This window comes from Musa acuminata, chromosome BXJ2-9 (assembly GCF_036884655.1).
Source record: "Musa acuminata AAA Group cultivar baxijiao chromosome BXJ2-9, Cavendish_Baxijiao_AAA, whole genome shotgun sequence".
NCBI lineage: Eukaryota > Viridiplantae > Streptophyta > Magnoliopsida > Zingiberales > Musaceae > Musa > Musa acuminata.
This window is the reverse complement of record NC_088346.1, coordinates 49,261,125-49,280,508: the sequence shown is the minus strand read 5'-3', so window position 1 is coordinate 49,280,508 and position 19,384 is coordinate 49,261,125. Positions and strand designations below refer to the sequence as shown.

The following is a 19,384-nucleotide window of genomic DNA, read 5'->3' as shown; positions in this document are numbered from 1 at the left end:
CTCTCTATATATATATTATATACACACACACTTCCGTTTATCAATCTTATCAACGCACTGTTGTTTTGATATTTATCAAAATAAGTTAAGATAAATTAATATTTATCAAAATGCTAAATTAATATTTTTTAATATTTATAAAAATAATCCTTTTTTGTCTATAAAATTCAAGAAGAACCCGTATTTTTTCTAAATTTTTTTTTTATCGATTGGGTTAAAAAGACGCATTTAAGTTGGCGCGCTGGGAAGTCAATGGAAAATTTGAATCGCCACGTTTTCGTTCTTTTCCACAAAGCAAATCAACTTATAAATTGTACAAGTGATTTGTTCAATCTAAAATTTGATTTGTAAAGAACAAATTTCATGACATTTTACTAATCTTAGATCTGTTTTGTAAAATATTATGAAATTTTTTTTGTAAAATTTGATTTGTAAAGAACTAATTTTAGATTTGTTCAATCTAAAATTATGACATTTTCGAAATAAAATTTTTAGATTATTAGATTTTCTTGATCAAAAAAGTTTATTCAATACAATTTATAACCATTATAAATTGCCTTAAATTGTTTTTTAAAATAAAATTTAAATTTTAACCCATTGATTTTTAGATTATTTGAATAAAATTTTGATGCTGATTCCGAATTTATTTGAACCGGTTTTAAAAATATGAACAATCGAAAACGATAGAACAGAAAATGTAGAGTAGAAGCAGAAAGGGCAAATTTTGAAAGTCGCAAAAAAAAATCGAAAAAAAAGAAATCTTTTTTTGGAAAGCCACAGAAGTTATTAATGTGACATTGGCTAAACAACGCGCAGACCTGTGAGAGAAAAACCACAGAAGTTACTAAAACAAGTTCGATAAACACCACATACTTTCAGCAACACCACAAGTTCGACGCTGTTTATTTTTTCCTTTATTGCGGCTCTTAAAATTTATAATTCCTTGCTTAGCGGAACAGCTGCAACAAATATCTCAGATTACAGTTAGTTAGAAGCACTTTGTAGAACAGAAAAATCCTTAAACAATATCTAAAAACCACCAAGTCTCGATCTTATCCAGACTGACAAAATAAGAACCAGACTCCGTATTTGTTTAGGCACTTTTGACACCACTTCGAACCAACCAAAAATTATAATAATATCCTAAAGTGAAAAATGAAAAAATATATATACGATTCTCATATTAATTAACCCTTCGAATAGGATTCTTAGGAACCATGTCATCAAATCTAAGAAATATCCAAGACAGGTTTGGTGGAGATGAGATTCGCAATATAGCACAACATTATGCAGGCAAGACAAAGCATGCAGCGAGGATAAACTCGACAAAATCACCCAAGCAAAGCCAAGGACCAAATTTGAGACTAATTCCTCTTTCAGTTTTTATTGCCCCCCAAAATGATATCTATCATAACAATACTACTGCCATCCAAGAACCATTTTGTTCACGCTTCCGTATCTTCCAAATCATCCAAAAAAACACAAATTCCTGACAACTTTGTCGTGGCCCCTTCTTTGGGGAAGACGTAAACACTCTAAGAAACATGAATTTCTGACAACTTCCAAAGCATGAACAGAAAACGCAAATTGAATAACATCTGCGGGATTCACCCCCTTTTGCTTACTTACTAAAGGGAAGTTTGACGATTTTAACTTTTGCATACGTTTTCAGATTGGTACAACCAACTCCCTAATGCGCTCACCAGGCCAGAGAAGGAAAAGAAATCCTGCGAAGCACCTTTAAGATCGGGAACGAAAGCTAAATGATTTAAGTACCAATAATTGCAACTCAAAAAATCAAGAATCAAGCCCTCAAACGTGTCTATTAAAAGATCTGGGACAACGAATAACCAACCACGTCATGTGACGATGACGAAGAACATGTTAAGACAGAAAACGTCAAAGAAATCAATTAAAAAGCAAAGACAAAGAATTCATTCGAAAGCCGATAGGATGACTAGGCTGCTCTCATTCGGAAAAGAGTTTACTACTTTTTTTTATGGGGGGCAAACGAGAAAACATTTACAACATGCAACCATAGTTAATATCTTGTTTCTTAAATTGGTTTTGTGACACGTTGTAGCCATCATTCTCCAAAAACTGTTTCTCTAAATCAAGAAACATGGACAATAAATTAAAGTATATTTTTGTTATTGATAACATTGAATAATTCCTGCATCAATATCCCTTTACGGGAATTCTTTGGGCTACAGAAAAACCTCAACACAAGCAAACCAGAAAAGCACAATCATATTGGCAATAAGGATTGCAATTAATCATTTTTGTTTACTTCTTGTAACCATTAAATTCAATTAATTTAAACAAAAGTATATTTGACAAAAAGTCTTGGAATAGACACAAAAGTAAATAGATGTTTGAATTGGATTTAGAAAGAATTCAAATATACAAGTAGTTAATCAAGTTTAAAAAAAATAAAGTAGTACTTAAAGTGAATGTTAAAATTGACCAAAGGGTTGATGATATGCTTCCTAACACGAGACGAACACAAAAACATAAGATAGCACTATTTCATATAAGAGTTTCCTTTTTTCACTTTTAGAAATTTTGCTAAACTGTTTCTTCTTCTTCTTCTTTTCTTTTTTCCCCTCTACACGCAGGAAAACACCACAAAGATTCAATAAAATATTGATTATAAAATCGATCAAAGTTCGGAAAAGGGAATCTAAATCAACATCTACGGGACTCATCATTTTGCTCACTTAACGGTAGTATGATGATTCTAGCTTACAATATGTATTCCGATTAGGTAGAACCACACTATTGGGCTGTGCATGAGCTCTAAGATCGGGAACGAAGCTAAGGAAGGAACCAATTGGAAATCAAGAATCGAGCCCTCGAACTTGTCTACCAAAAGATGACATGTCGCGAGATAGAACGACCAAGAAATCAACCAAAAGCGGTCAAGATGACACAATCAAGAAAAAAGAAGGCTCGGAAAGAACGTGAAAGAGGGGAAGGACAGGGAAGAGATCTTTACCTGAGGTCCGCGGATCTTCTTCTCATGTAAGAGGAAGAGGAGAAGAAGGAATCGGCGAAGGATCTGAGTTGGCCGGTCATGAAGGCGATGCGATCACGACTAAGAAATCAATCAAATGCGGAGCACGATAAATGGACCAAGAAATCAACCAAAAGCGGTGGAGATGACACGATCGTGAAAAAAGAAGGCTCGGAAAGAACGTGAAAGAGGGGAAGGACAGGGAAGAGATCTTTACCTGAGGTCCGCGGATCTTCTTCCCATGCAAACAAAGGAGGGGAAGGAATCGGCGCCAGATCTGAGTTGTCCGGTCATGAAGGCGACGCGATCACGACTAAGAAATCAATCAAATGCGGAGCACGATAAATGGACCAAGAAATCAACCAAAAGCGGTGGAGATGACACGATCGTGAAAAAACAAGGATCGAAAAGAACGAGAAAGAGGGGAAGGACAGGGAAGAGATCTTTCCCTGAAGTCCGCGGATCTTCTTCCTATGCAAACGGAGGAGGGGAAGGAATCGGCGCCAGATCTGGGTTGGCCGGTCACGAAGGCGACGCGATCACGACCAAGAAATCAATCAAATGCAGAGCGCGATAAATGGGCCAAGAAATCAACCAAAAGCGGTCGAGATGACACGATCGAGAAAAAAGAAGGATCGGAAAGAACGTGAAAGAGGGGAAGGATGGGGAAGAGATCTTTACCTGAGGTCCGCGGATCTTCTTCTCATGTAAGAGGAAGAGGAGAAGAAGGAATCGGCGAAGGATCTGAGTTCGCCGGCGACGAAGGCGACGCGGTCGTGTCCCCTCTCGAAGATCGATCCCCTTCTCCCTCTCTCTCAGACTTATCACCGTCCGCTCCCGAAGGTTCCAGTTAATGGAATTCTTTTGCCCTTCCTATCCCCTCAGTTCTTGAACAAGCCTCACTGTTGGCGCTTCTTTTTGAATGATGGGAAACAAGAAAACGTTTTGAATTTGCTACAATTTTATTTATTTATTTATTTTTAAATGGATTTATGACATGTTGTAAACCATCAAAAAACTGTTTTGGATAACTAGAAAACGCTTTCGGATACATGGGTGTTTTTAAAATCAACAAACGTGCAGACTAAAAATGGCGCCAGATTTCAACCTTAAAATTAATAATAATAATTTATAGTTTAAAAAAATTATATTTAAAACATTCTCACAAAATATCTTAATGTTAAAAAAATCATATTTTTTTCATTAATAACCATCTTGCTCGTAGTCTTCCTCTCCTCCTTTCTCTTTTGTAGTGAGTGTTTGTGTTCTTGCTCGAGATAAAGGTTATAGCTATTGTGGTCTCTATTTTATCGAGCAAGGGCGAGGTGAATAAAAACAAATCTGACATGATAGAGATAGTATAAGAGTGGTGAAGGATAGAAATGATACGATATATTTTGACAGCCTGAACACATCACAGCCAACACAGCACGTCAAGTTAGAACCTTGCACCACATGTCCCGTCCTGGGGGCTTGGGGCGGCACCATCAACCTTCGCGCCACAGTATAAAACCCCTGGCTAGCCTCCGATCAAGGGAGAAAAAAAAGAGGAGAAGGAAAAGAGCAATCCCTCTCGTTACTAACTTGCTCGTCGGAGAGGCCACGGTTGAGTACCATCCGACGAAGGCCATTTTGCAGGAGAGCTACTACTCATCGACGATGAAGGACTCGGCACGGGACCGCGACTCGCTTGGCACCGAGGAGTCGCCAATCAACCCCGATCCCGACCAACGCCAACCGACACTCCTTCCCGAGAGCTTGAGTACCTCACCATCCGAATCACCCCACAGCAAGCTCCCGATATCGGCCCATGAACCTAGTCGTGCTGATTCCCAGCACATTTGTTCACCAACAATAGATATAAATAAATGTAAAATGATCCTCTCACGTCATCAGAAATAATCTGTAAAAAATTAAATTAAATTAAAATATTCTATAAAAATTTATCAAGATTTTATATATTTGAATAATTCGGTCATAATCTATTTAGATTATTAATATTGTTATATGCCAGAAAATACGCATCTTGCTTTCTTCATTGGAGTCCAAACTTGCATACCTGTGTCTATTTCTTTCTCTGCATCCTGTAGTTATTGCTTGCTGTGCATGAGTTGACCCGAAGCTTCCGCTTCAGCTTTCATTCATATCGGTTGTTGATGCCCACCAGTCTCATTTCGTCTTTCGGGTGTCAGCAGACGCGAGCTTTTTGGATGAGTGAGGCGGAGCAGCTACCGGTTGGAATGAATGCGGTTTGGCAACCTGTTGCAAGCTCACATCCTCACTTGAATTAAGTTCTGAATCCTTCCTTCACCGGTAAGTCTTTTAAGTGTCGGACATTATGGCACCTCCATCATTTCTCATTAACCCTCTGTTATTTTGTTTGTCCTAAAATATGTATAATTACGTTAATTGTATAAGCTCACCGACTCTAGTCCTTCTTCAACATAAAACTCCATGATCCTGCAGGAAGTGAGTTGGACTGTGTCAATGTCACCCAGCTGTTTCTAATCCTCTGTTTCTCCAGATGCTGATCCTTCATATGTCCCCAGGAGTGAGCAAAGTTGAAACCATCATAACTCATGATAACACTTGAGTTAAGCTTGAGATCGTCTTGTACATGACTCTGATGAGAAAAAAAAAATCCCAATTAATCAACCCCAAACAATTAGGACATGTATTATAATAGTCTATAAAATGTAATAGAGAAATGCTATTCATATTCACCTGCTCAAACACAATCCATCGATCTCCTCATTTCATCAATCTCTTGTGCTCCAAATGCTAATCTTGCAAACATCATTCCTAACCTTTAAGAAAAAAGAGAAGCCATGCTGCGTTTGTCAAATAAGTCCACAGTGGCAACATAGGGAACGAGAAGTAGGGGAGTTGTTTTTAATCTCTAGACATATGCTTTGACCACCACTCCCCATCCAGAGCTGGAATCTGTACATTGAAGAGCTCTGAGACTATATCTCTCCAAGCTGGAGAATAATGAAGCCATTAAGCTCTCCAGCTTTCAGTCAATCAATGCTTTGTTAAATTTCTTGTCTTCCCTGGTGGGTGTTTCAAGTCCCCCTCATGAACCTGACCAGAAATAAAGATGAGCACATGCACAGCCTTGTGCTGTGTGCTGAACTCCGAACTCATCACAAAGTCATTAGCCCCAAGTCAGAACCATTTATATTGGTGGGTTTTGTGAATGCTGCATATTAAAATTGCTCCAGCATAAGATCATGGAGGGTGATGGGGAAATTAAGAAGACCATCTAATTCTCCAGCTGCAAACACCAGCTTCTGATTAGATAGATGTCGCTTGGCCATGATATCTGCAAGGAAAATAACGAAGCAAGCACATAGTTAAAAGCACTCGGAACTCTCTGATCTGTTTCCTCAAAGAACATCATACAAACATACACAGTTAAAAGCTCAAGAATGTTTCGATGAACTAGAAACACTGGGTGTATTACATGAATGACAATTAGTGCGAGGTTATCATGTCATGTCTACAGAGAGATTTGAGATGAGAACCAGACTTGCCATAGAGTTTCATTGATTGGAAATAAAGTTCATTTATTCAAAAGTAAATGCATCCATTTAAGACCATTTACTGAGATATACAGAAGTCATTTATTCCCATTTACTTGCTTAGCTAGAAACTATTGGAGTCATTGATGCGTATAATCAATGAATTTCGTGGAAAGAAGTGGAGATGACACATATAAAATGTCAAAGTAAAGAGTGGAGTGCAGAGACTTCCATTTATTAACAACCCTAAACTTCCATCCAACTAAAGTCACTGCCCACTGACTGAGGTCTCAAGACAGTAGTAGCACAGCGACAAAGGGTCAGAGTGTCATAATGTATGCATAAATGTAATATTGAAATACCATATATATATATATATATATAAATGAATCAACTACTGTTCTGTCAAGAACTTGTATAAAAGAGAACCATAACGATGGAACTTACCAAAACACAAAGACTTGCTAACTTTGTGGTTCACTGATGCAATTTGAAGTCACTAAATAGTTATGTACATGACTAAAATCTTTAACTCAAAAGGCAAGATTTGAATGCCCAAAGTATATCTGTAAAGATTTTGCTGTGCATGAGTTCCTCATGGCTTGTTGTTCCCTTATCTTCTCTTCATTTACAAGGGTAGCCAAACTCAACAGCAAGAAAGGAACCGCTTCCTTCCTTCCACCCGTTCCAACCCAGTTCGAAGCACAAGGTGCTTGAATTCCCACATTGCACATGTGCCTAGTCTAACAGGAACCTACAGTCTTCTGCCACACCAATTCTTTCTAAAATGTGTATGTCAGAGAGAAGAGAGAACTGCAACTTGTAATTGCACCACCCAGGATTTAAGTTTCATTAAAGCCTCCAGCTTTTCCCTTTTCTCAATGCTACATATACTCCAAAACAGGTGAACAAAATGCAAGCATGCAAGAGAAGAGGGAGGGAAACAACAGAAACAATAAAGTAATCTGCTGTTGTATTAAAGAAAACCCATCAACCTTTAATTACCTTATTATATACACCACCAGCCCAGCAACTAAGACCAGGACACCCTTGGAAGATTGCTTCCTCCATCATCCTATACCTTGGTTAGACTCCAAGAACCATTCACGCTCTTGCTAGGTTGGGAGAGACTCCTCGTCCACCATGTGACTCTTATATATGACTCTTCTATGATTCACTTCTAGTTCATCATGTAGGCTTAGCTGACTGCTTCTGCCAAAGGAGCGGAGATGAGTCGCAATCATGGGAAGAACCCGAAGGTGGACCTGAAGCTGAACCTGTCAGCGAAGCAGATGGGAGCAAGAGGGGGGCCATCAACAAGGGCAGTGATCGAGGAGGAGGAGGAGGAGGATAATGATTCCTGGTCATCACCATCGACATCACCTGCGAGCTCGTGTGTGTCGTCGGAGGGTGAGCAAAAGTCCAACAGCCCGGAGGCAACCTCGATGGTGCTCGCCGGGTGTCCCCACTGCCTCATGTACGTCATGCTCTCGAAGAAGGACCCCAAGTGCCCCAGGTGCAAGAGCACGGTGCTGCTCGACTTCCCCCCGGGCAACACCACTGCCAGCAGGAACAGGAAAAGCTGATGGTGGCTGCACTTCCTGGTGCCGCCCACTTTTTGTGATATGTTCTCCAATCTTCTCCTAGCGATTCTATCCTTATTGATCCTAGTTTAGTTCTCTCTTACATGCTGTTGTTGTTCCCTCTCTCCCTCTCTATAGATCACTATCTTGTGTCACCGTAAGACTGTGTACTCGGGTGAACCTAAGTAGCCCGATGTTTCCCATCAAAAGCTATAGTATAGACTCAGCACTTATCTAATCATTTGAAAACAAAACATTCAGATCAGTAGAGTCATAATAGAAAATTTGCTTGTGTTCACTGTATAATATGGCTAAAATGGAAAATGTTCATCATATTTAGCTATAAAGGAGGCCAGTAATGGTCAAAGCACTTCTTTAAGTGTATACAAATGGGCCAACTACATCGAGCTCGCTTATTTTTCTCGAGTTCTATGGTGCTTGTTTGGAAGTTAGGTGGTTGAAAGCATTGAAAGAAAAGACTATATAGGATTTATAACCAATAAAATCAAATAAATGTGAGTTTTATTGGGACAGTTGAGGATAATGACAGTGATAAGGTCAGAGGACATACACTAATGTATGCCTCCCTCACCACACATCCTTTGGTTTAATACACAAGAAAAGTATGGTACACAAACACCATGGTCCAACCATCTGCAATAGTGAATTCTTTTTGCCACTGGATCATAAAACTGTTGCTACACATAATGCATCATTCTCTCCATAATGTTTCCCAGAGCAACCTTTGGCCCATGCATCTAATGAAACCATCGACAAAAGAAATTTAAAGCATGACACTAAGAGAGCCACTGGAATCCAATTAATTTGGAGAAGAAATAAGTAAGATAATATTTACCAATAGATTGTCAGACAAGGGCACCTTCTCCTGCTCATCAGCTGACAAGGGTGCCTTCTCCTGCTCACCAACTCTTCCAAGCTTTCACTGATTGATGCCAGTCATCAAGAAAGTCGTCACTAGTGTTGGAGTTCATGTTGATATGAATGGTTGATTTGCTTGAACTGTTCAAAAAAAAAAAAACCACAATAAGAAACAAAAGTGCAAGTTTTGTTTCCTGTCTCCTGTCTTTAAAGTTACATGAAAATAAGGAAAAAGTCAAGAAGTACAAACATCAAAATCAGAACATCCATGATCAGCTCCTCCACGTAGAAGGCATCCTCATCTTAAAACGTGCTCCATCGTTGTCACCAAACTATCATTTCTTCTTCATCTTTCATCAACCCCTTCTTCTCAACAACAGATCAACAACGTTAAAAACCCACATGCATAACTGCAGAGTTATTTGAAACAAAAGAAGGAAGATTTCCAAAACAGCTGATTCTTCCAGTCACAATGGATTTTAAAGCACCATGTGAAAGCATTATATACAACACCTTGTCACAGAAACAAGTGAAACACCAACTACTTTCTTTAATTTCATGTCCACAAAGGGCCATGTCAGAGCATTCATATCAGCAAATGTTTTATTAGGTCTACAGAAGGTGGATAAATAGCATTCAAGACTGCAACATTGCAATGAAGATGAGCTGCTCTAGAGGAGCTGTCAGGTAGACACTAGATGATGGCAGATTAGCGAATGCTTGTAATGCAGGTCAACTGTTAGCTATACAAGTTGGTCGTGATGTGTATATTTAATTAATAGCTGAGTTGAAATGGATCCCAATGAAGTCTTCCTTTATCTTTTACAAGTAGGCCAAACAAAAATGGCATATTAAATATCCCAAAACAATCTACGATAGAAAAGAGAGTACCTAAACAAATAAAGGGTTACATTGCCACTTGCAATTGATACGTATTCCGAGAATAAGGTATAGTCTATTAGCATTCTTTCATCTGCATCACAATATACATGGAGAAGAAAAGAAGTACAACTATTCTTTATAAGTAACTAATATATATTTTTCAGGCAAAAATGGACATGACAAGGCTATTGTTCTATAAACACTGATCAATGTACTCATTGTGGATCCCTTATGTTTGTCCTAAAGAAAATACCTACTATAAAACAAAATTGATGCAGTGCATCAAATCTCGGGCACACAAGCACAATGCATGACAAGCATTTTTTATGTATCATTGGTAGGAAATGCATGGGCCGTAATGATCATTGGAAGGGTTGGCTAAAAGTTGTCGTGGCAGCCATAGATGTTTGCCATTCATTTGATGAATGGAAAAGTCAATTAATTGTTGTCCAAAATTAATATTTGTCATCACAGTAGGTGGTATTTGGCATTAATCTTCGTCCAAATTACTTCAATCTCTGGATTCCCTTGAAGACATGGACCACCAATTGAAAAAAAAAACTAGGATAACAAATTAAAAGGCCCATATTCTGGAGTTGCCTATGACCTGTCGTCATAGTCAAAGTTAGGTTCAGGGCTTCTAAAGCAGGGGTGTGTGTCGATATACATTGGATACAGGTTATAGAGAACTCGAAACAAAAAAAAAAGAGGAAGCATCTAACAAAATCGGATGGAAGAAAGATTCACTTAATTTCCCAAGCACTTGTAATAAAAGGTCAATGCTACAAAATTACAAAAAGAAAACTTTACAGAGGAATGGAAGGAGAAAGTACGTAGACAAGTACTAATGGATTTCTAACATCCACCAGACTAAGAAAATGACCTCAGGGATTGCACAACATTTACGACAAATTATTTCAAGTGGCTCTTCAACCCTAGTCTGTGCTATGCATGACAAACAGAAGCAAGAATATATGCTGCCCTGCATCATCAAATTGTTACCAGTATGTATACTCATGCCATGCTGGTTGGAGACAATCACATTGTGCGGAGAACTGAAAGCCGAATTTAAAAGAACACAGATTCATCAATACTGTTTATTTGGATTTAGACATGACAAAAACCTATCGTCAGTTGTGGACTTGTGATGCCTCATTTGTAAACACACATGATGCGAAGGCAGCCTATATGATCCAATGCCATCATGAAATATGAAATCATCAATCTTGATTCTACTTCTCCATTTTAACCCCATTTTATCATAACCTAACATATGATTGACAGAGAGTTTCGATATCGAAGGAACAAAAACCAACTGCTCAAAAGAACCCACCAACATCATCATCGCCATCAGATGAATTGAGACCAGAATACATTTCGCCTTCTATCTGGAAACAGAATTCGAATCGCAAAAAAAATCCAAATCGAGTAAAAATTGGAGAAGTGAAACCCTAAAAGTAGCTACAAAAGAACCCACCAACATCATCATCATCATCATCAGATGAATTGAGACCAGAATACATTTCGCCTTCTAACTGGAAACAGAATTCGAATCGAAAAAAAAAAATCCAAATCGAGTAAACATTGCAGACTGAAACCCTAAAAGTAGCAAGAAAATAACCCACCAACATCATCACCATCATCAGATGAGTTGAGACCAGAATACAATTCGCCTTCTAACTGGAAACAGAATTCGAATCAAAAAACAAAAATCGAAATCGAGTAAAAATTGCAGAGGCGAAACCCTAATAGTAGCAAGAAAAGAACCCACCAACGTCATCATCATCATCAGATGAGTTTAGACCGCAATACATTTCGCTTTCTAACTGCAAACAGAATTCGAATCCGAAAAAGGTACCTCGAGCAACCAAGAACGATCACCGACCTCCTTCAAATCCCTCACAATCTCCGTTGGTGGGACCTGGGCATCACAAATAGGGAAAAAAGAAAGGAAGAAAAGATAAAAGAAATGGACAGCACCAGGCGCAAATGTTCGCGTAAATTTTACGCGAACCGTCCGATCCTTGACGGACGAGCGAGATCTAGAAGGACAGGCGAGGAATCTCGGCCGTGGGGTCCGGACGGCGAACAAGAACCGTTGGATCGGATATCAAGCAGTGCCCAACTGCCACCTCTCGTTCTTTAGTGCTACTCCCACCGCTCACCTGCGTCTCCCTCCACATTCGTGGTGTTGGTGAGGAGGGATGACGATCGGCACCGGGAGATCGAGCGTCGTGGGTAATGATCGCCGAAGCTCTCTGTTTCCTTCTTTGCATTTTTACCGTGTGTTCATGTTCTCCCGCTGCTTCATGATTCTCTTGATCGCTGATTGTGCGGAACACCACTCGATCAACTCCGACGCCGAGGTGTTTGTTTATATGACTGATCCGATGTGTGCGTGGTTCATCGTTGACCATAGATCTTATCGCTGCGTTGCGATGGGTGGTAGGTAACCGTTGTACGTATGCGCCTCCAGTCGCATGCATCGTCCTATTTCTAGCAGTCACTTGGGCGGTGGTTGCTGGATGTATGGATGGGGCATGAGAGCATAAGGCTGCGACATGGGTCGGGTTCAGTCTAATTGATCGAACTTAATTGATTGATGATCTCAGTAGCATAACTCAATTCATGTTTACTTGGAAGTAAGAAACTTAGTTGTTCCAACTGAGAATGTTCTAACTTGGTTTGGCTGGCACTTTGCAGTACCTCGAAACTTTAGACTGCTGGAAGAGCTCGAACGTGGTGAGAAGGGCATCGGGGATGGCACGGTGAGTTATGGAATGGACGATGGAGACGACATCTACATGCGGTCTTGGACTGGGACGATCGTCGGCCCGCACAACGTATGCCTTTCTTTTTTTGTACCTGACGAGTTTAACTTAGATTTCCTTTAAGTATGGTAGAAAACAACCTGTCCATCGGTTTAAACTCGGAGAGACTTGTTGTCAGCTCGTTGATCATGCGCAAAATTCTTACAACCTTTGGTGTCAGCTTGTGGCTGTAGACATTGACCAGCCTCGTGAATGGGGACTGAAATAGTCAAAGCATTCAACTCGTTCAATCGAGATTAGCAGCTTTGGAAAACGTCATGCTAGATCGGGTCAACTTGCCTCACTGTTTAAATTACGTTTTTCATCATATTTTGTCTTTAAAGATTCCCTAAAGGTATAACTTAGTAATCTAGTGGATGTTACTTTTCTTAGACTGGCTATATGATCGTTTTAACGTCGTTTTAGTATAGTTCCTAATGTGCTCTGCGACCCAGCATTCATTGATCCCACAGTGGATCTGTCATACTTGACACAGGAGAGTTGTATCCTACTAATCTGGCATCACCATTTCCTAAGCTTCTTCCTCCTCTCCTGCCCACATTAAACATTCTGATGCCGGGTTTTTGTATTGATTGCAGTCTGTGCACGAAGGCAGAATCTACCAGTTGAAGCTCTTCTGTGATAAAGATTACCCGGATAAGCCCCCGAGTGTTCGCTTCCATTCCAGGATCAACCTGACTTGTGTCAACCATGAAACCGGAGCGGTAACCCCATCCCGATTCTACTCTTCTTTTGGTGTTGGTGCTGATGATGATCTTGAGCTAGCCTGCGCGTTGGTGCAGGTGGAAGCGAGGAAGTTTGACATGCTAGCCAATTGGCAGAGAGAGTACACGATGGAGGACATACTGACCCAGCTGAAGAAGGAGATGGCGGCGCCACACAGCCGAAAGCTCGTCCAGCCTCCCGAAGGCACCTTCTTCGAGTAGACATGCAGGTCACGAGGTTCCTACGTTAGGTACGTGAGAGTATCGATGCCTGAACACATCGTACTGTGTTTTGGCAGACTGCACTGTAAGCCTGACAGACTGATGGGACCGCTCGAGTGCATGACGAGTACTACTAATTACTACTTCGTGCTGTCGTTTGCTTATGATTAATCTACATTAGCAGTGAATGCTTGTTGCTTGGAATTATTATCATACATGCAGAAGATAGAAAGGGAACCCGAAATGTGAATTCGAAATCTCAGTTGTGATTGTGATTTCTGAGAGTTCAGTTCATTTTGTTGTCCCCGAGATACATGAAGCCACACTAGTCACTCCTCGTTAGATATGTGGGGGATCTGACAAAAGAATGGCCATAGATCGCACAAGTTTATTCCTTTTCCAAATATGTGAAAAAGCTGACAATATCTAAATGGGAGATAAAAAGAGAGGTCAATCTTGGAAACTCAGCCTGTCTCATCTGGGGTGTGACTCGTCCAAGCTTCCGGTGGAGACATGCTTGCAGCTTGAAAGAGTGGGGGATCTGACAAAAGAATGGCCATAGATCGCACAAGTTTATTCCTTTTCCAAATATGTGAAAAAGCTGACAATATCTAAATGGGAGATAAAAAGAGAGGTCAATCTCGGAAACTCAGCCTGTCTCATCTGGGGTGTGACTCGTCCAAGCTTCCGGTGGAGACATGCTTGCAGCTTGAAAGAGATGTTCTGCGAACCAACCAGGAGACTTCTCACCGGTGAGTCAGCAGTCAATAAGGCAATGCAGGGAAATGGGTTTTCCGGCACGCAAGACCAAGACTCGGCCTACCGAGTCAACGTGTTTGACTCCTATTTTGTCTCTAGTTAATTAATTAACCACATTGGTTTCCTTTTACATATTCATGAATAATATTATTACGTTAAAGACTACTGAAGTGGCGATGATTTTTTTATTGGATTAATGATTGTCGAATCGGACGGCACTGGTTTATCAGATCAGGATAACCGTGCGTGCTGATGAGTGGTTGAGGATGCTCGACAGCCACAGACTGAAGTTTCATTGAACTACGGATCTTGCTGACCAATTAAGTGCATTGAACGATGACGAACGAACAGATGCCACTGTGTTCATGCACTCTTCCTCGAATCCACTGTCCAAAGGGAGAGTAACATTCATTAATTAACAGAGCGTCTTCATCGATTCCCCAATAATAAAGATATATGAGATGAACGTAGACGAAGCCGGTCAAAACCATCCCCTTCCTCCGACCCACGTCTGCTGTCGCCATTAAACACGCGTTTCGTTGAACACGCATCCCACGACCACAACCACTCCCTTTCTCCACCCCGTGTGTTCCGTCAAGACAGGGAACACCGATTCCGCCCGCACGCTGTTGCCGGGGGCCACACTTATGGCGTCGGGTCCCGCATGACTTGTGCGAGCCTCCCTGTACCCTGGGCCTTTTCCTCACTCGCCGTCGCTTGTACTGCACAGTCCACACTGACCCACAGCCGCCGGTTTTCCATCCACGAGGCACAACATCCCGACGGTCCTGATGACTTGGTGCCCGATCGCCTCCCGTCGGTTACAATCCTGATCTGGCTCGTTGACCGTGTCCACTCCACTCCCTCCCCCTCCTCCTCTTCCTCTTCCGCGGCCGCCTTCTTGGAAACATCTCACTTCCCCACTACAAAACCCCCCCTTCCCTCCCCTCGCACTTCACCAATCGAAGCAGAGCATCTCGGAAGACGAATCGAACCGGCGGTGAAAGCGAAAAAGGAAACCGGTAGGATTCGATCGGATCGAAGCGGATTAGCGGCCAAAAGATGCCTTCTTTGGAAGATGCAAAAAAGCCGATCGAGGTCCAGGTCCGCTCCGTGTGGGCCGATAACCTGGAGGCGGAATTCGACCTCATCCGCGAGGCCGTCGAGTGTCACCCCTTCGCCGCCATGGACACGGAGTTCCCCGGCGTCGTCCACCGCTCCCGGAAGCACCCCGCCATCCTCTGCCCCGCCGAACGGTATGCCCTCCTCAAGGCCAACGTCGACGCCCTCCACCTCATCCAGGTGGGCCTCACCCTCTCCGACGCCGCCGGAAACCTCCCCGACCTCGGCGCCGGCGGCTCCGTCCGCTACGTCTGGGAGTTCAACTTTCGCGATTTCGACATCTACCGCGACCGCTACGCCCCCGAGTCCATCGACCTCCTCAGGTCCAACGGGATCGATTTCGAGAAGAACCGGGCGCGGGGGATCGACTCCCGCCGCTTCGCCGAGCTCCTGATGTCGTCCGGCCTGGTGTGCAACGACTCGGCCGTGAGCTGGGTGACGTTCCACAGTGCGTACGACTTCGGGTACTTGATAAAGATCTTAACTTGCCGCAGATTACCCAGCAATCTGGGCGATTTCATGGGTTTGGTGAGGGTCTTCTTCGGGGACAGGGTGTTCGACATGAAGCACATGATCAAGCACTGCCACAGCCTGTACGGCGGATTGGATCGCGTGGCGAGCACGCTCCAGGTCGACCGGGCGGTGGGGCGGTGCCACCAGGCGGGGTCGGACAGTTTGCTAACCTGGCAAGCGTTCCGACGGATGAAGGAGCTCTTCTTCATGGGCAACGACGACGGAAAGCACGCCGGAGTCCTCTACGGCTTGGAAGTCTGCTGATACCGAAATAAAAACAAATGTTTATTGATTTATTCGTTTGTACTAAGAGAATCTTGTGTATGCTAGCTAAGAATTCAATGCCAAAAAAATGGGATCTTCGATGGTTAATTCCCTTTGCTGCGAGAGAGGTTCGGGTCCTCGAGGTTTCCTGTGGGCTTCATGGTGTTCTGCTCGGTTACGAGAGTGATGATAAGTTCGAATCAAAGCTGCTTTCAGAAGTGGATTCAGACAAGGGCAGAGTCTAAAGATCCCTTCTTTGACTTGTCTTTCCTGTGGGCTTCATGGTGTTCTGCCCGGTTAGGAGAGTGATGATAAGTTCGAATCAAAGCAGCTTTCGGAAGTGGATGCAGACAAGGACAGAGTCTAAAGATCCCTTCTTTGATTTGTCTAAGATGATGATCAGTAGTATGAACAAGTGAGAGGCTCGCTCATGGGAAACAATTTTGAGCCGTGGCCTCGGGGTCGATGCGGCTCGGTTCGGGTCCGGACGACGGGGATCTCCCCGGGGCGCTCCTCGAGCCCGACCGCCTCCGATCGAGACGGTGTAGCCGTCTCCTCCGGGCAAGAACTCCTCGCCTACGCGTCCAGAGGGGACCTTCGGCTTCGCACCTGCACAAAGGTCGAGCCGAGGCTCTCGGCCCGACCCCTCTGACGATCAAGTTAGCTGATGTGGAGGGGGTTTCAAATGAAGAAGAGTTTTTGTGTGTCCCTCCCCCTCCTTCTAATGAACGAGAGGGTATTTATAAGGAAGCATACTGCTTCCTGAGCTACCCGCTTGCAGGGGGCAGGTTGATAGCGTTTGACTTTGTATTGGCGTGGCGTGAAGAATTGAGCTTTGGCAGGATGTTAATGTGTTTCGATCGGCGTTCCGGTCTGCATTGACCAGGTGCTGTTGCGTGAGGCGTCATCTTATCATAATTACTATCCTCGTCACTCAGTGCCATCGTTTAGGTAATGACAGTCCCGTGGGAACTCGAGAAAGCAAGAGCGATGCACAGTAGAAGTTGACGTGGCCTCGGGTGAAATTTGCCTGATTGGAACCAGTGCACTGAGTCAATAATGCTGACATTGACCTTGCAACTGAGATATCAATGAGGTACCGATGTATCAGAAGACATCTTCGACTTGAATTTTGGTGTTTTCAGAAAATTTGATTTGAATCACTTGAGAAATCGGTGAGGTACTTCAAAGAGTATCATTGTTGTAGAGGGAACACGTGATTGATGTTCTGATTAGTTAAATATGGTCCAACCTCATACGTGCAGAATTGCAGAATTATTGGAGATGTTTCTGAAATGAAGATATTGGGCTCTCAAGATGTCATTGTACAAAGAGTGAGATTGAGAGATATTTTTTGACTTGGTCTCTCGTCTAAATTAGTAACTCGAGGTATATGAGTAAAAACGTAAGTGATAAAAAAAAATAATTTCTTTTTATTATATTAAAAATGAATTGAGATAATCTCTGATCGTCTCTAATAATTTTTCGTTAGTCCACACAAAACAACAAGGAACAGTCCATAATCACCTGCTTAGAACTCTTACTTACGTGAGCAAACGAGTGGAGGGTGATTTCCCAATGGTTTCAGGAAGCTGACATCTAAAAAGTAATATGATCACTGAATCAGCATCCCTGTTCATCAAAAGAATTATGTTCCCCAGCTGAACACCTACATATGCCTTCTGTTTCCCTCTTCCCCTTTCTCGTCTCCTTCGTGTCTTAGTCTGTGTTCATTATTCATACTTCCACGAAGATTTCTATTGCGATGATGAAGTTTGGATAAGCTTAGATTCGGCTGATCTCCCGTGTTAGCTAAGAGGCAAACGTACTTCTGCGAAGCCAGCCGTGGATACACGAAGAGGCAGTCAAAGGGGCATGTGCAGAGCTGGAAGAAATGATAGATGCCATCGAGCTCAGATGGGTGGGCATTGTCCGGAGAGGACAGAGACAAACACACCACAAAATGTTTGCTCGAAGAATCGATTCCTTTCTTCGGATTGACCTTCCATGATTGGAGCAGCGTAGACATCGACACAGGACAAGCAAAAGCAGAAGAAAACGCAACATGTAAGCTAGCGTGGCCATCCACCATTGGCGAGTTAGAGAGCTGTGGCCAATGGCCAGCTAACGAACCTCGATTCGAGACATGACAGATTAGAGCTGTATGCTGTTAGCATGCACAAACAAATTAAGTACTCATCAAAGCATCTCACTGAATCTGTCGCCAATGGCGACCACTCTTCCTGCTTGTATTGAGTAATACTTTTGTCGTGCCACCTGCACACAGGGATTGCCCACGTTCGGTGATCCTCCGAGTTCTTTTCTTTCTCCAGTTTCCCTCCCACCTTCCCTTCCTTTCTCTCGTGGCTGGCTTCAGAAACCTGTCACCCTCTATTAATGCCTCGGGAAGAGTCAGATTACCAGCAACCCATAGCACACGCAGTTCCGTTCATTCCACTCGTAAGAAAGAAGCCAAATGGCCGTGAAAGTTGGCTTTATCTCTCTCTTCTGCAGAAAGGGAGACGCGAGACCGCTCTCTTCTCCTCCTGCTTCATGGCTTTGGCCCTCTTGCAAGCACCCAACGACCCACTCCTTCAGAAAGGAAGACGGCGCTGAAGTTTCCGACGGCTTGGGTTCATCGTACTTGGACTTAACCGAATCGTGCTTCTCGACGGCGTCGGAGGACGACTCGGCGGCCGAGGGCGTGGAGGCCGTGGTTATTCGAGGGCTACGATCGGACCGGCTCTTCTTCGAGCCGGACAGCACGAGCTCGATAACGGGGGCGGCGGCGGGGGCGGCCAAGACCGAGAGCCTTCCCTTCGAAGGAAGCATCGCCATGGAAGTGGAGTCGGAGGACCCGTACTGGGATTTCAGGTGGTCCATGGAAGAGATGGCGATGGCCCATGGACTGGTGGATGTGCAGTGGCTCGAGGAGATGCTGTGCTGGTACTTGAAGATGAACGAGAAGAGGTGTCACGGGATCATAGTCGAGGCCTTTCTGGATTTGCTTCTGAGCCTCGCTTGTTCTATTACGCCTGGGATGGAGGATGGGGAAGACGATGTATATTAATATCACAGTGTGTTT

General features: G+C 42.9%; 4 protein-coding genes and 1 long non-coding RNA gene across 14 annotated transcripts; 4 read left to right on the top strand and 1 right to left on the bottom strand.

Annotated features, from left to right (window-relative positions):
• Positions 1–741: 741 nt before the first annotated feature.
• Positions 742–12,489, bottom strand: LOC135623835 (uncharacterized). 10 transcript variants are annotated; one of them, XM_065127223.1, is made up of 8 exons: positions 9,253–12,489; positions 8,980–9,143; positions 5,741–6,341; positions 5,076–5,639; positions 3,698–4,841; positions 3,234–3,329; positions 2,999–3,097; positions 742–959 (listed from the first exon to the last, which is right to left on the bottom strand). In XM_065127223.1, the coding sequence occupies exons 5-8, from the start codon at positions 3,721–3,723 to the stop codon at positions 845–847; spliced, it is 336 nt and encodes a 111-aa protein (XP_064983295.1). In that variant the 5' UTR covers positions 3,724–4,841; positions 5,076–5,639; positions 5,741–6,341; positions 8,980–9,143; positions 9,253–12,489; the 3' UTR covers positions 742–844. The 10 variants fall into 10 exon arrangements, 3 of the variants coding, with proteins under 3 accessions (XP_064983295.1, XP_064983297.1, XP_064983296.1); XM_065127225.1 differs by lacking the exon at positions 742–959 and adding an exon at positions 1,655–2,608; XM_065127224.1 differs by lacking the exon at positions 742–959 and adding an exon at positions 1,655–1,738.
• LOC103999388 (uncharacterized) lies at positions 7,148–8,361 on the top strand. Its single transcript, XR_010491508.1, has 2 exons — positions 7,148–7,659; positions 7,737–8,361. It is a non-coding gene; the product is annotated as an uncharacterized LOC103999388 (long non-coding RNA).
• LOC135623834 (ubiquitin-conjugating enzyme E2 variant 1C-like) lies at positions 11,983–13,845 on the top strand. The gene is made up of 4 exons (XM_065127222.1): positions 11,983–12,122; positions 12,588–12,727; positions 13,294–13,419; positions 13,498–13,845. Exons 1-4 carry the CDS (start codon positions 12,089–12,091, stop codon positions 13,639–13,641), a joined length of 444 nt encoding a protein of 147 aa, XP_064983294.1. The 5' UTR covers positions 11,983–12,088; the 3' UTR covers positions 13,642–13,845.
• A 1,503-nt stretch (positions 13,846–15,348) lies between these two features.
• LOC103999385 (probable CCR4-associated factor 1 homolog 11) lies at positions 15,349–16,407 on the top strand. Its single transcript, XM_009421145.3, has one exon. It carries the CDS (start codon positions 15,463–15,465, stop codon positions 16,297–16,299), a length of 837 nt encoding a protein of 278 aa, XP_009419420.2. The 5' UTR covers positions 15,349–15,462; the 3' UTR covers positions 16,300–16,407.
• Positions 16,408–18,775: 2,368 nt separating this feature from the next.
• On the top strand, positions 18,776–19,369 carry LOC135623832 (transcription repressor OFP13-like). Its single transcript, XM_065127220.1, has one exon. It carries the CDS (start codon positions 18,776–18,778, stop codon positions 19,367–19,369), a length of 594 nt encoding a protein of 197 aa, XP_064983292.1.
• The last annotated feature ends 15 nt before the right edge of the window (positions 19,370–19,384 follow it).

Excerpts from the sequence above, each read along its gene's own strand:
- LOC135623835 (XM_065127223.1), bottom strand. The coding sequence starts at position 3,723 with ATGAGAAGAAGATCCGCGGACCTCAG. Across the intron at positions 3,330-3,697 it reads AGAAGATCCGCGGACCTCAG|TCGTGATCGCGTCGCCTTCA; the intron begins GTAAAGATCTCT and ends TTGATTTCTTAG. Across the intron at positions 3,098-3,233 it reads AGAAGATCCGCGGACCTCAG|TCGTGATCGCATCGCCTTCA; the intron begins GTAAAGATCTCT and ends TTGATTTCTTAG.
- LOC135623834 (XM_065127222.1), top strand. The coding sequence starts at position 12,089 with ATGACGATCGGCACCGGGAGATCGAGCGTCGTGG. Across the intron at positions 12,728-13,293 it reads CGATCGTCGGCCCGCACAAC|TCTGTGCACGAAGGCAGAAT; the intron begins GTATGCCTTTCT and ends TATTGATTGCAG. Across the intron at positions 13,420-13,497 it reads TCAACCATGAAACCGGAGCG|GTGGAAGCGAGGAAGTTTGA; the intron begins GTAACCCCATCC and ends GCGTTGGTGCAG.
- LOC103999385 (XM_009421145.3), top strand. The coding sequence starts at position 15,463 with ATGCCTTCTTTGGAAGATGCAAAAAAGCCGATCGAGGTCCAGGTCCGC.
- LOC135623832 (XM_065127220.1), top strand. The coding sequence starts at position 18,776 with ATGGCCGTGAAAGTTGGCTTTATCTCTCTCTTCTGCAGAAAGGGAGAC.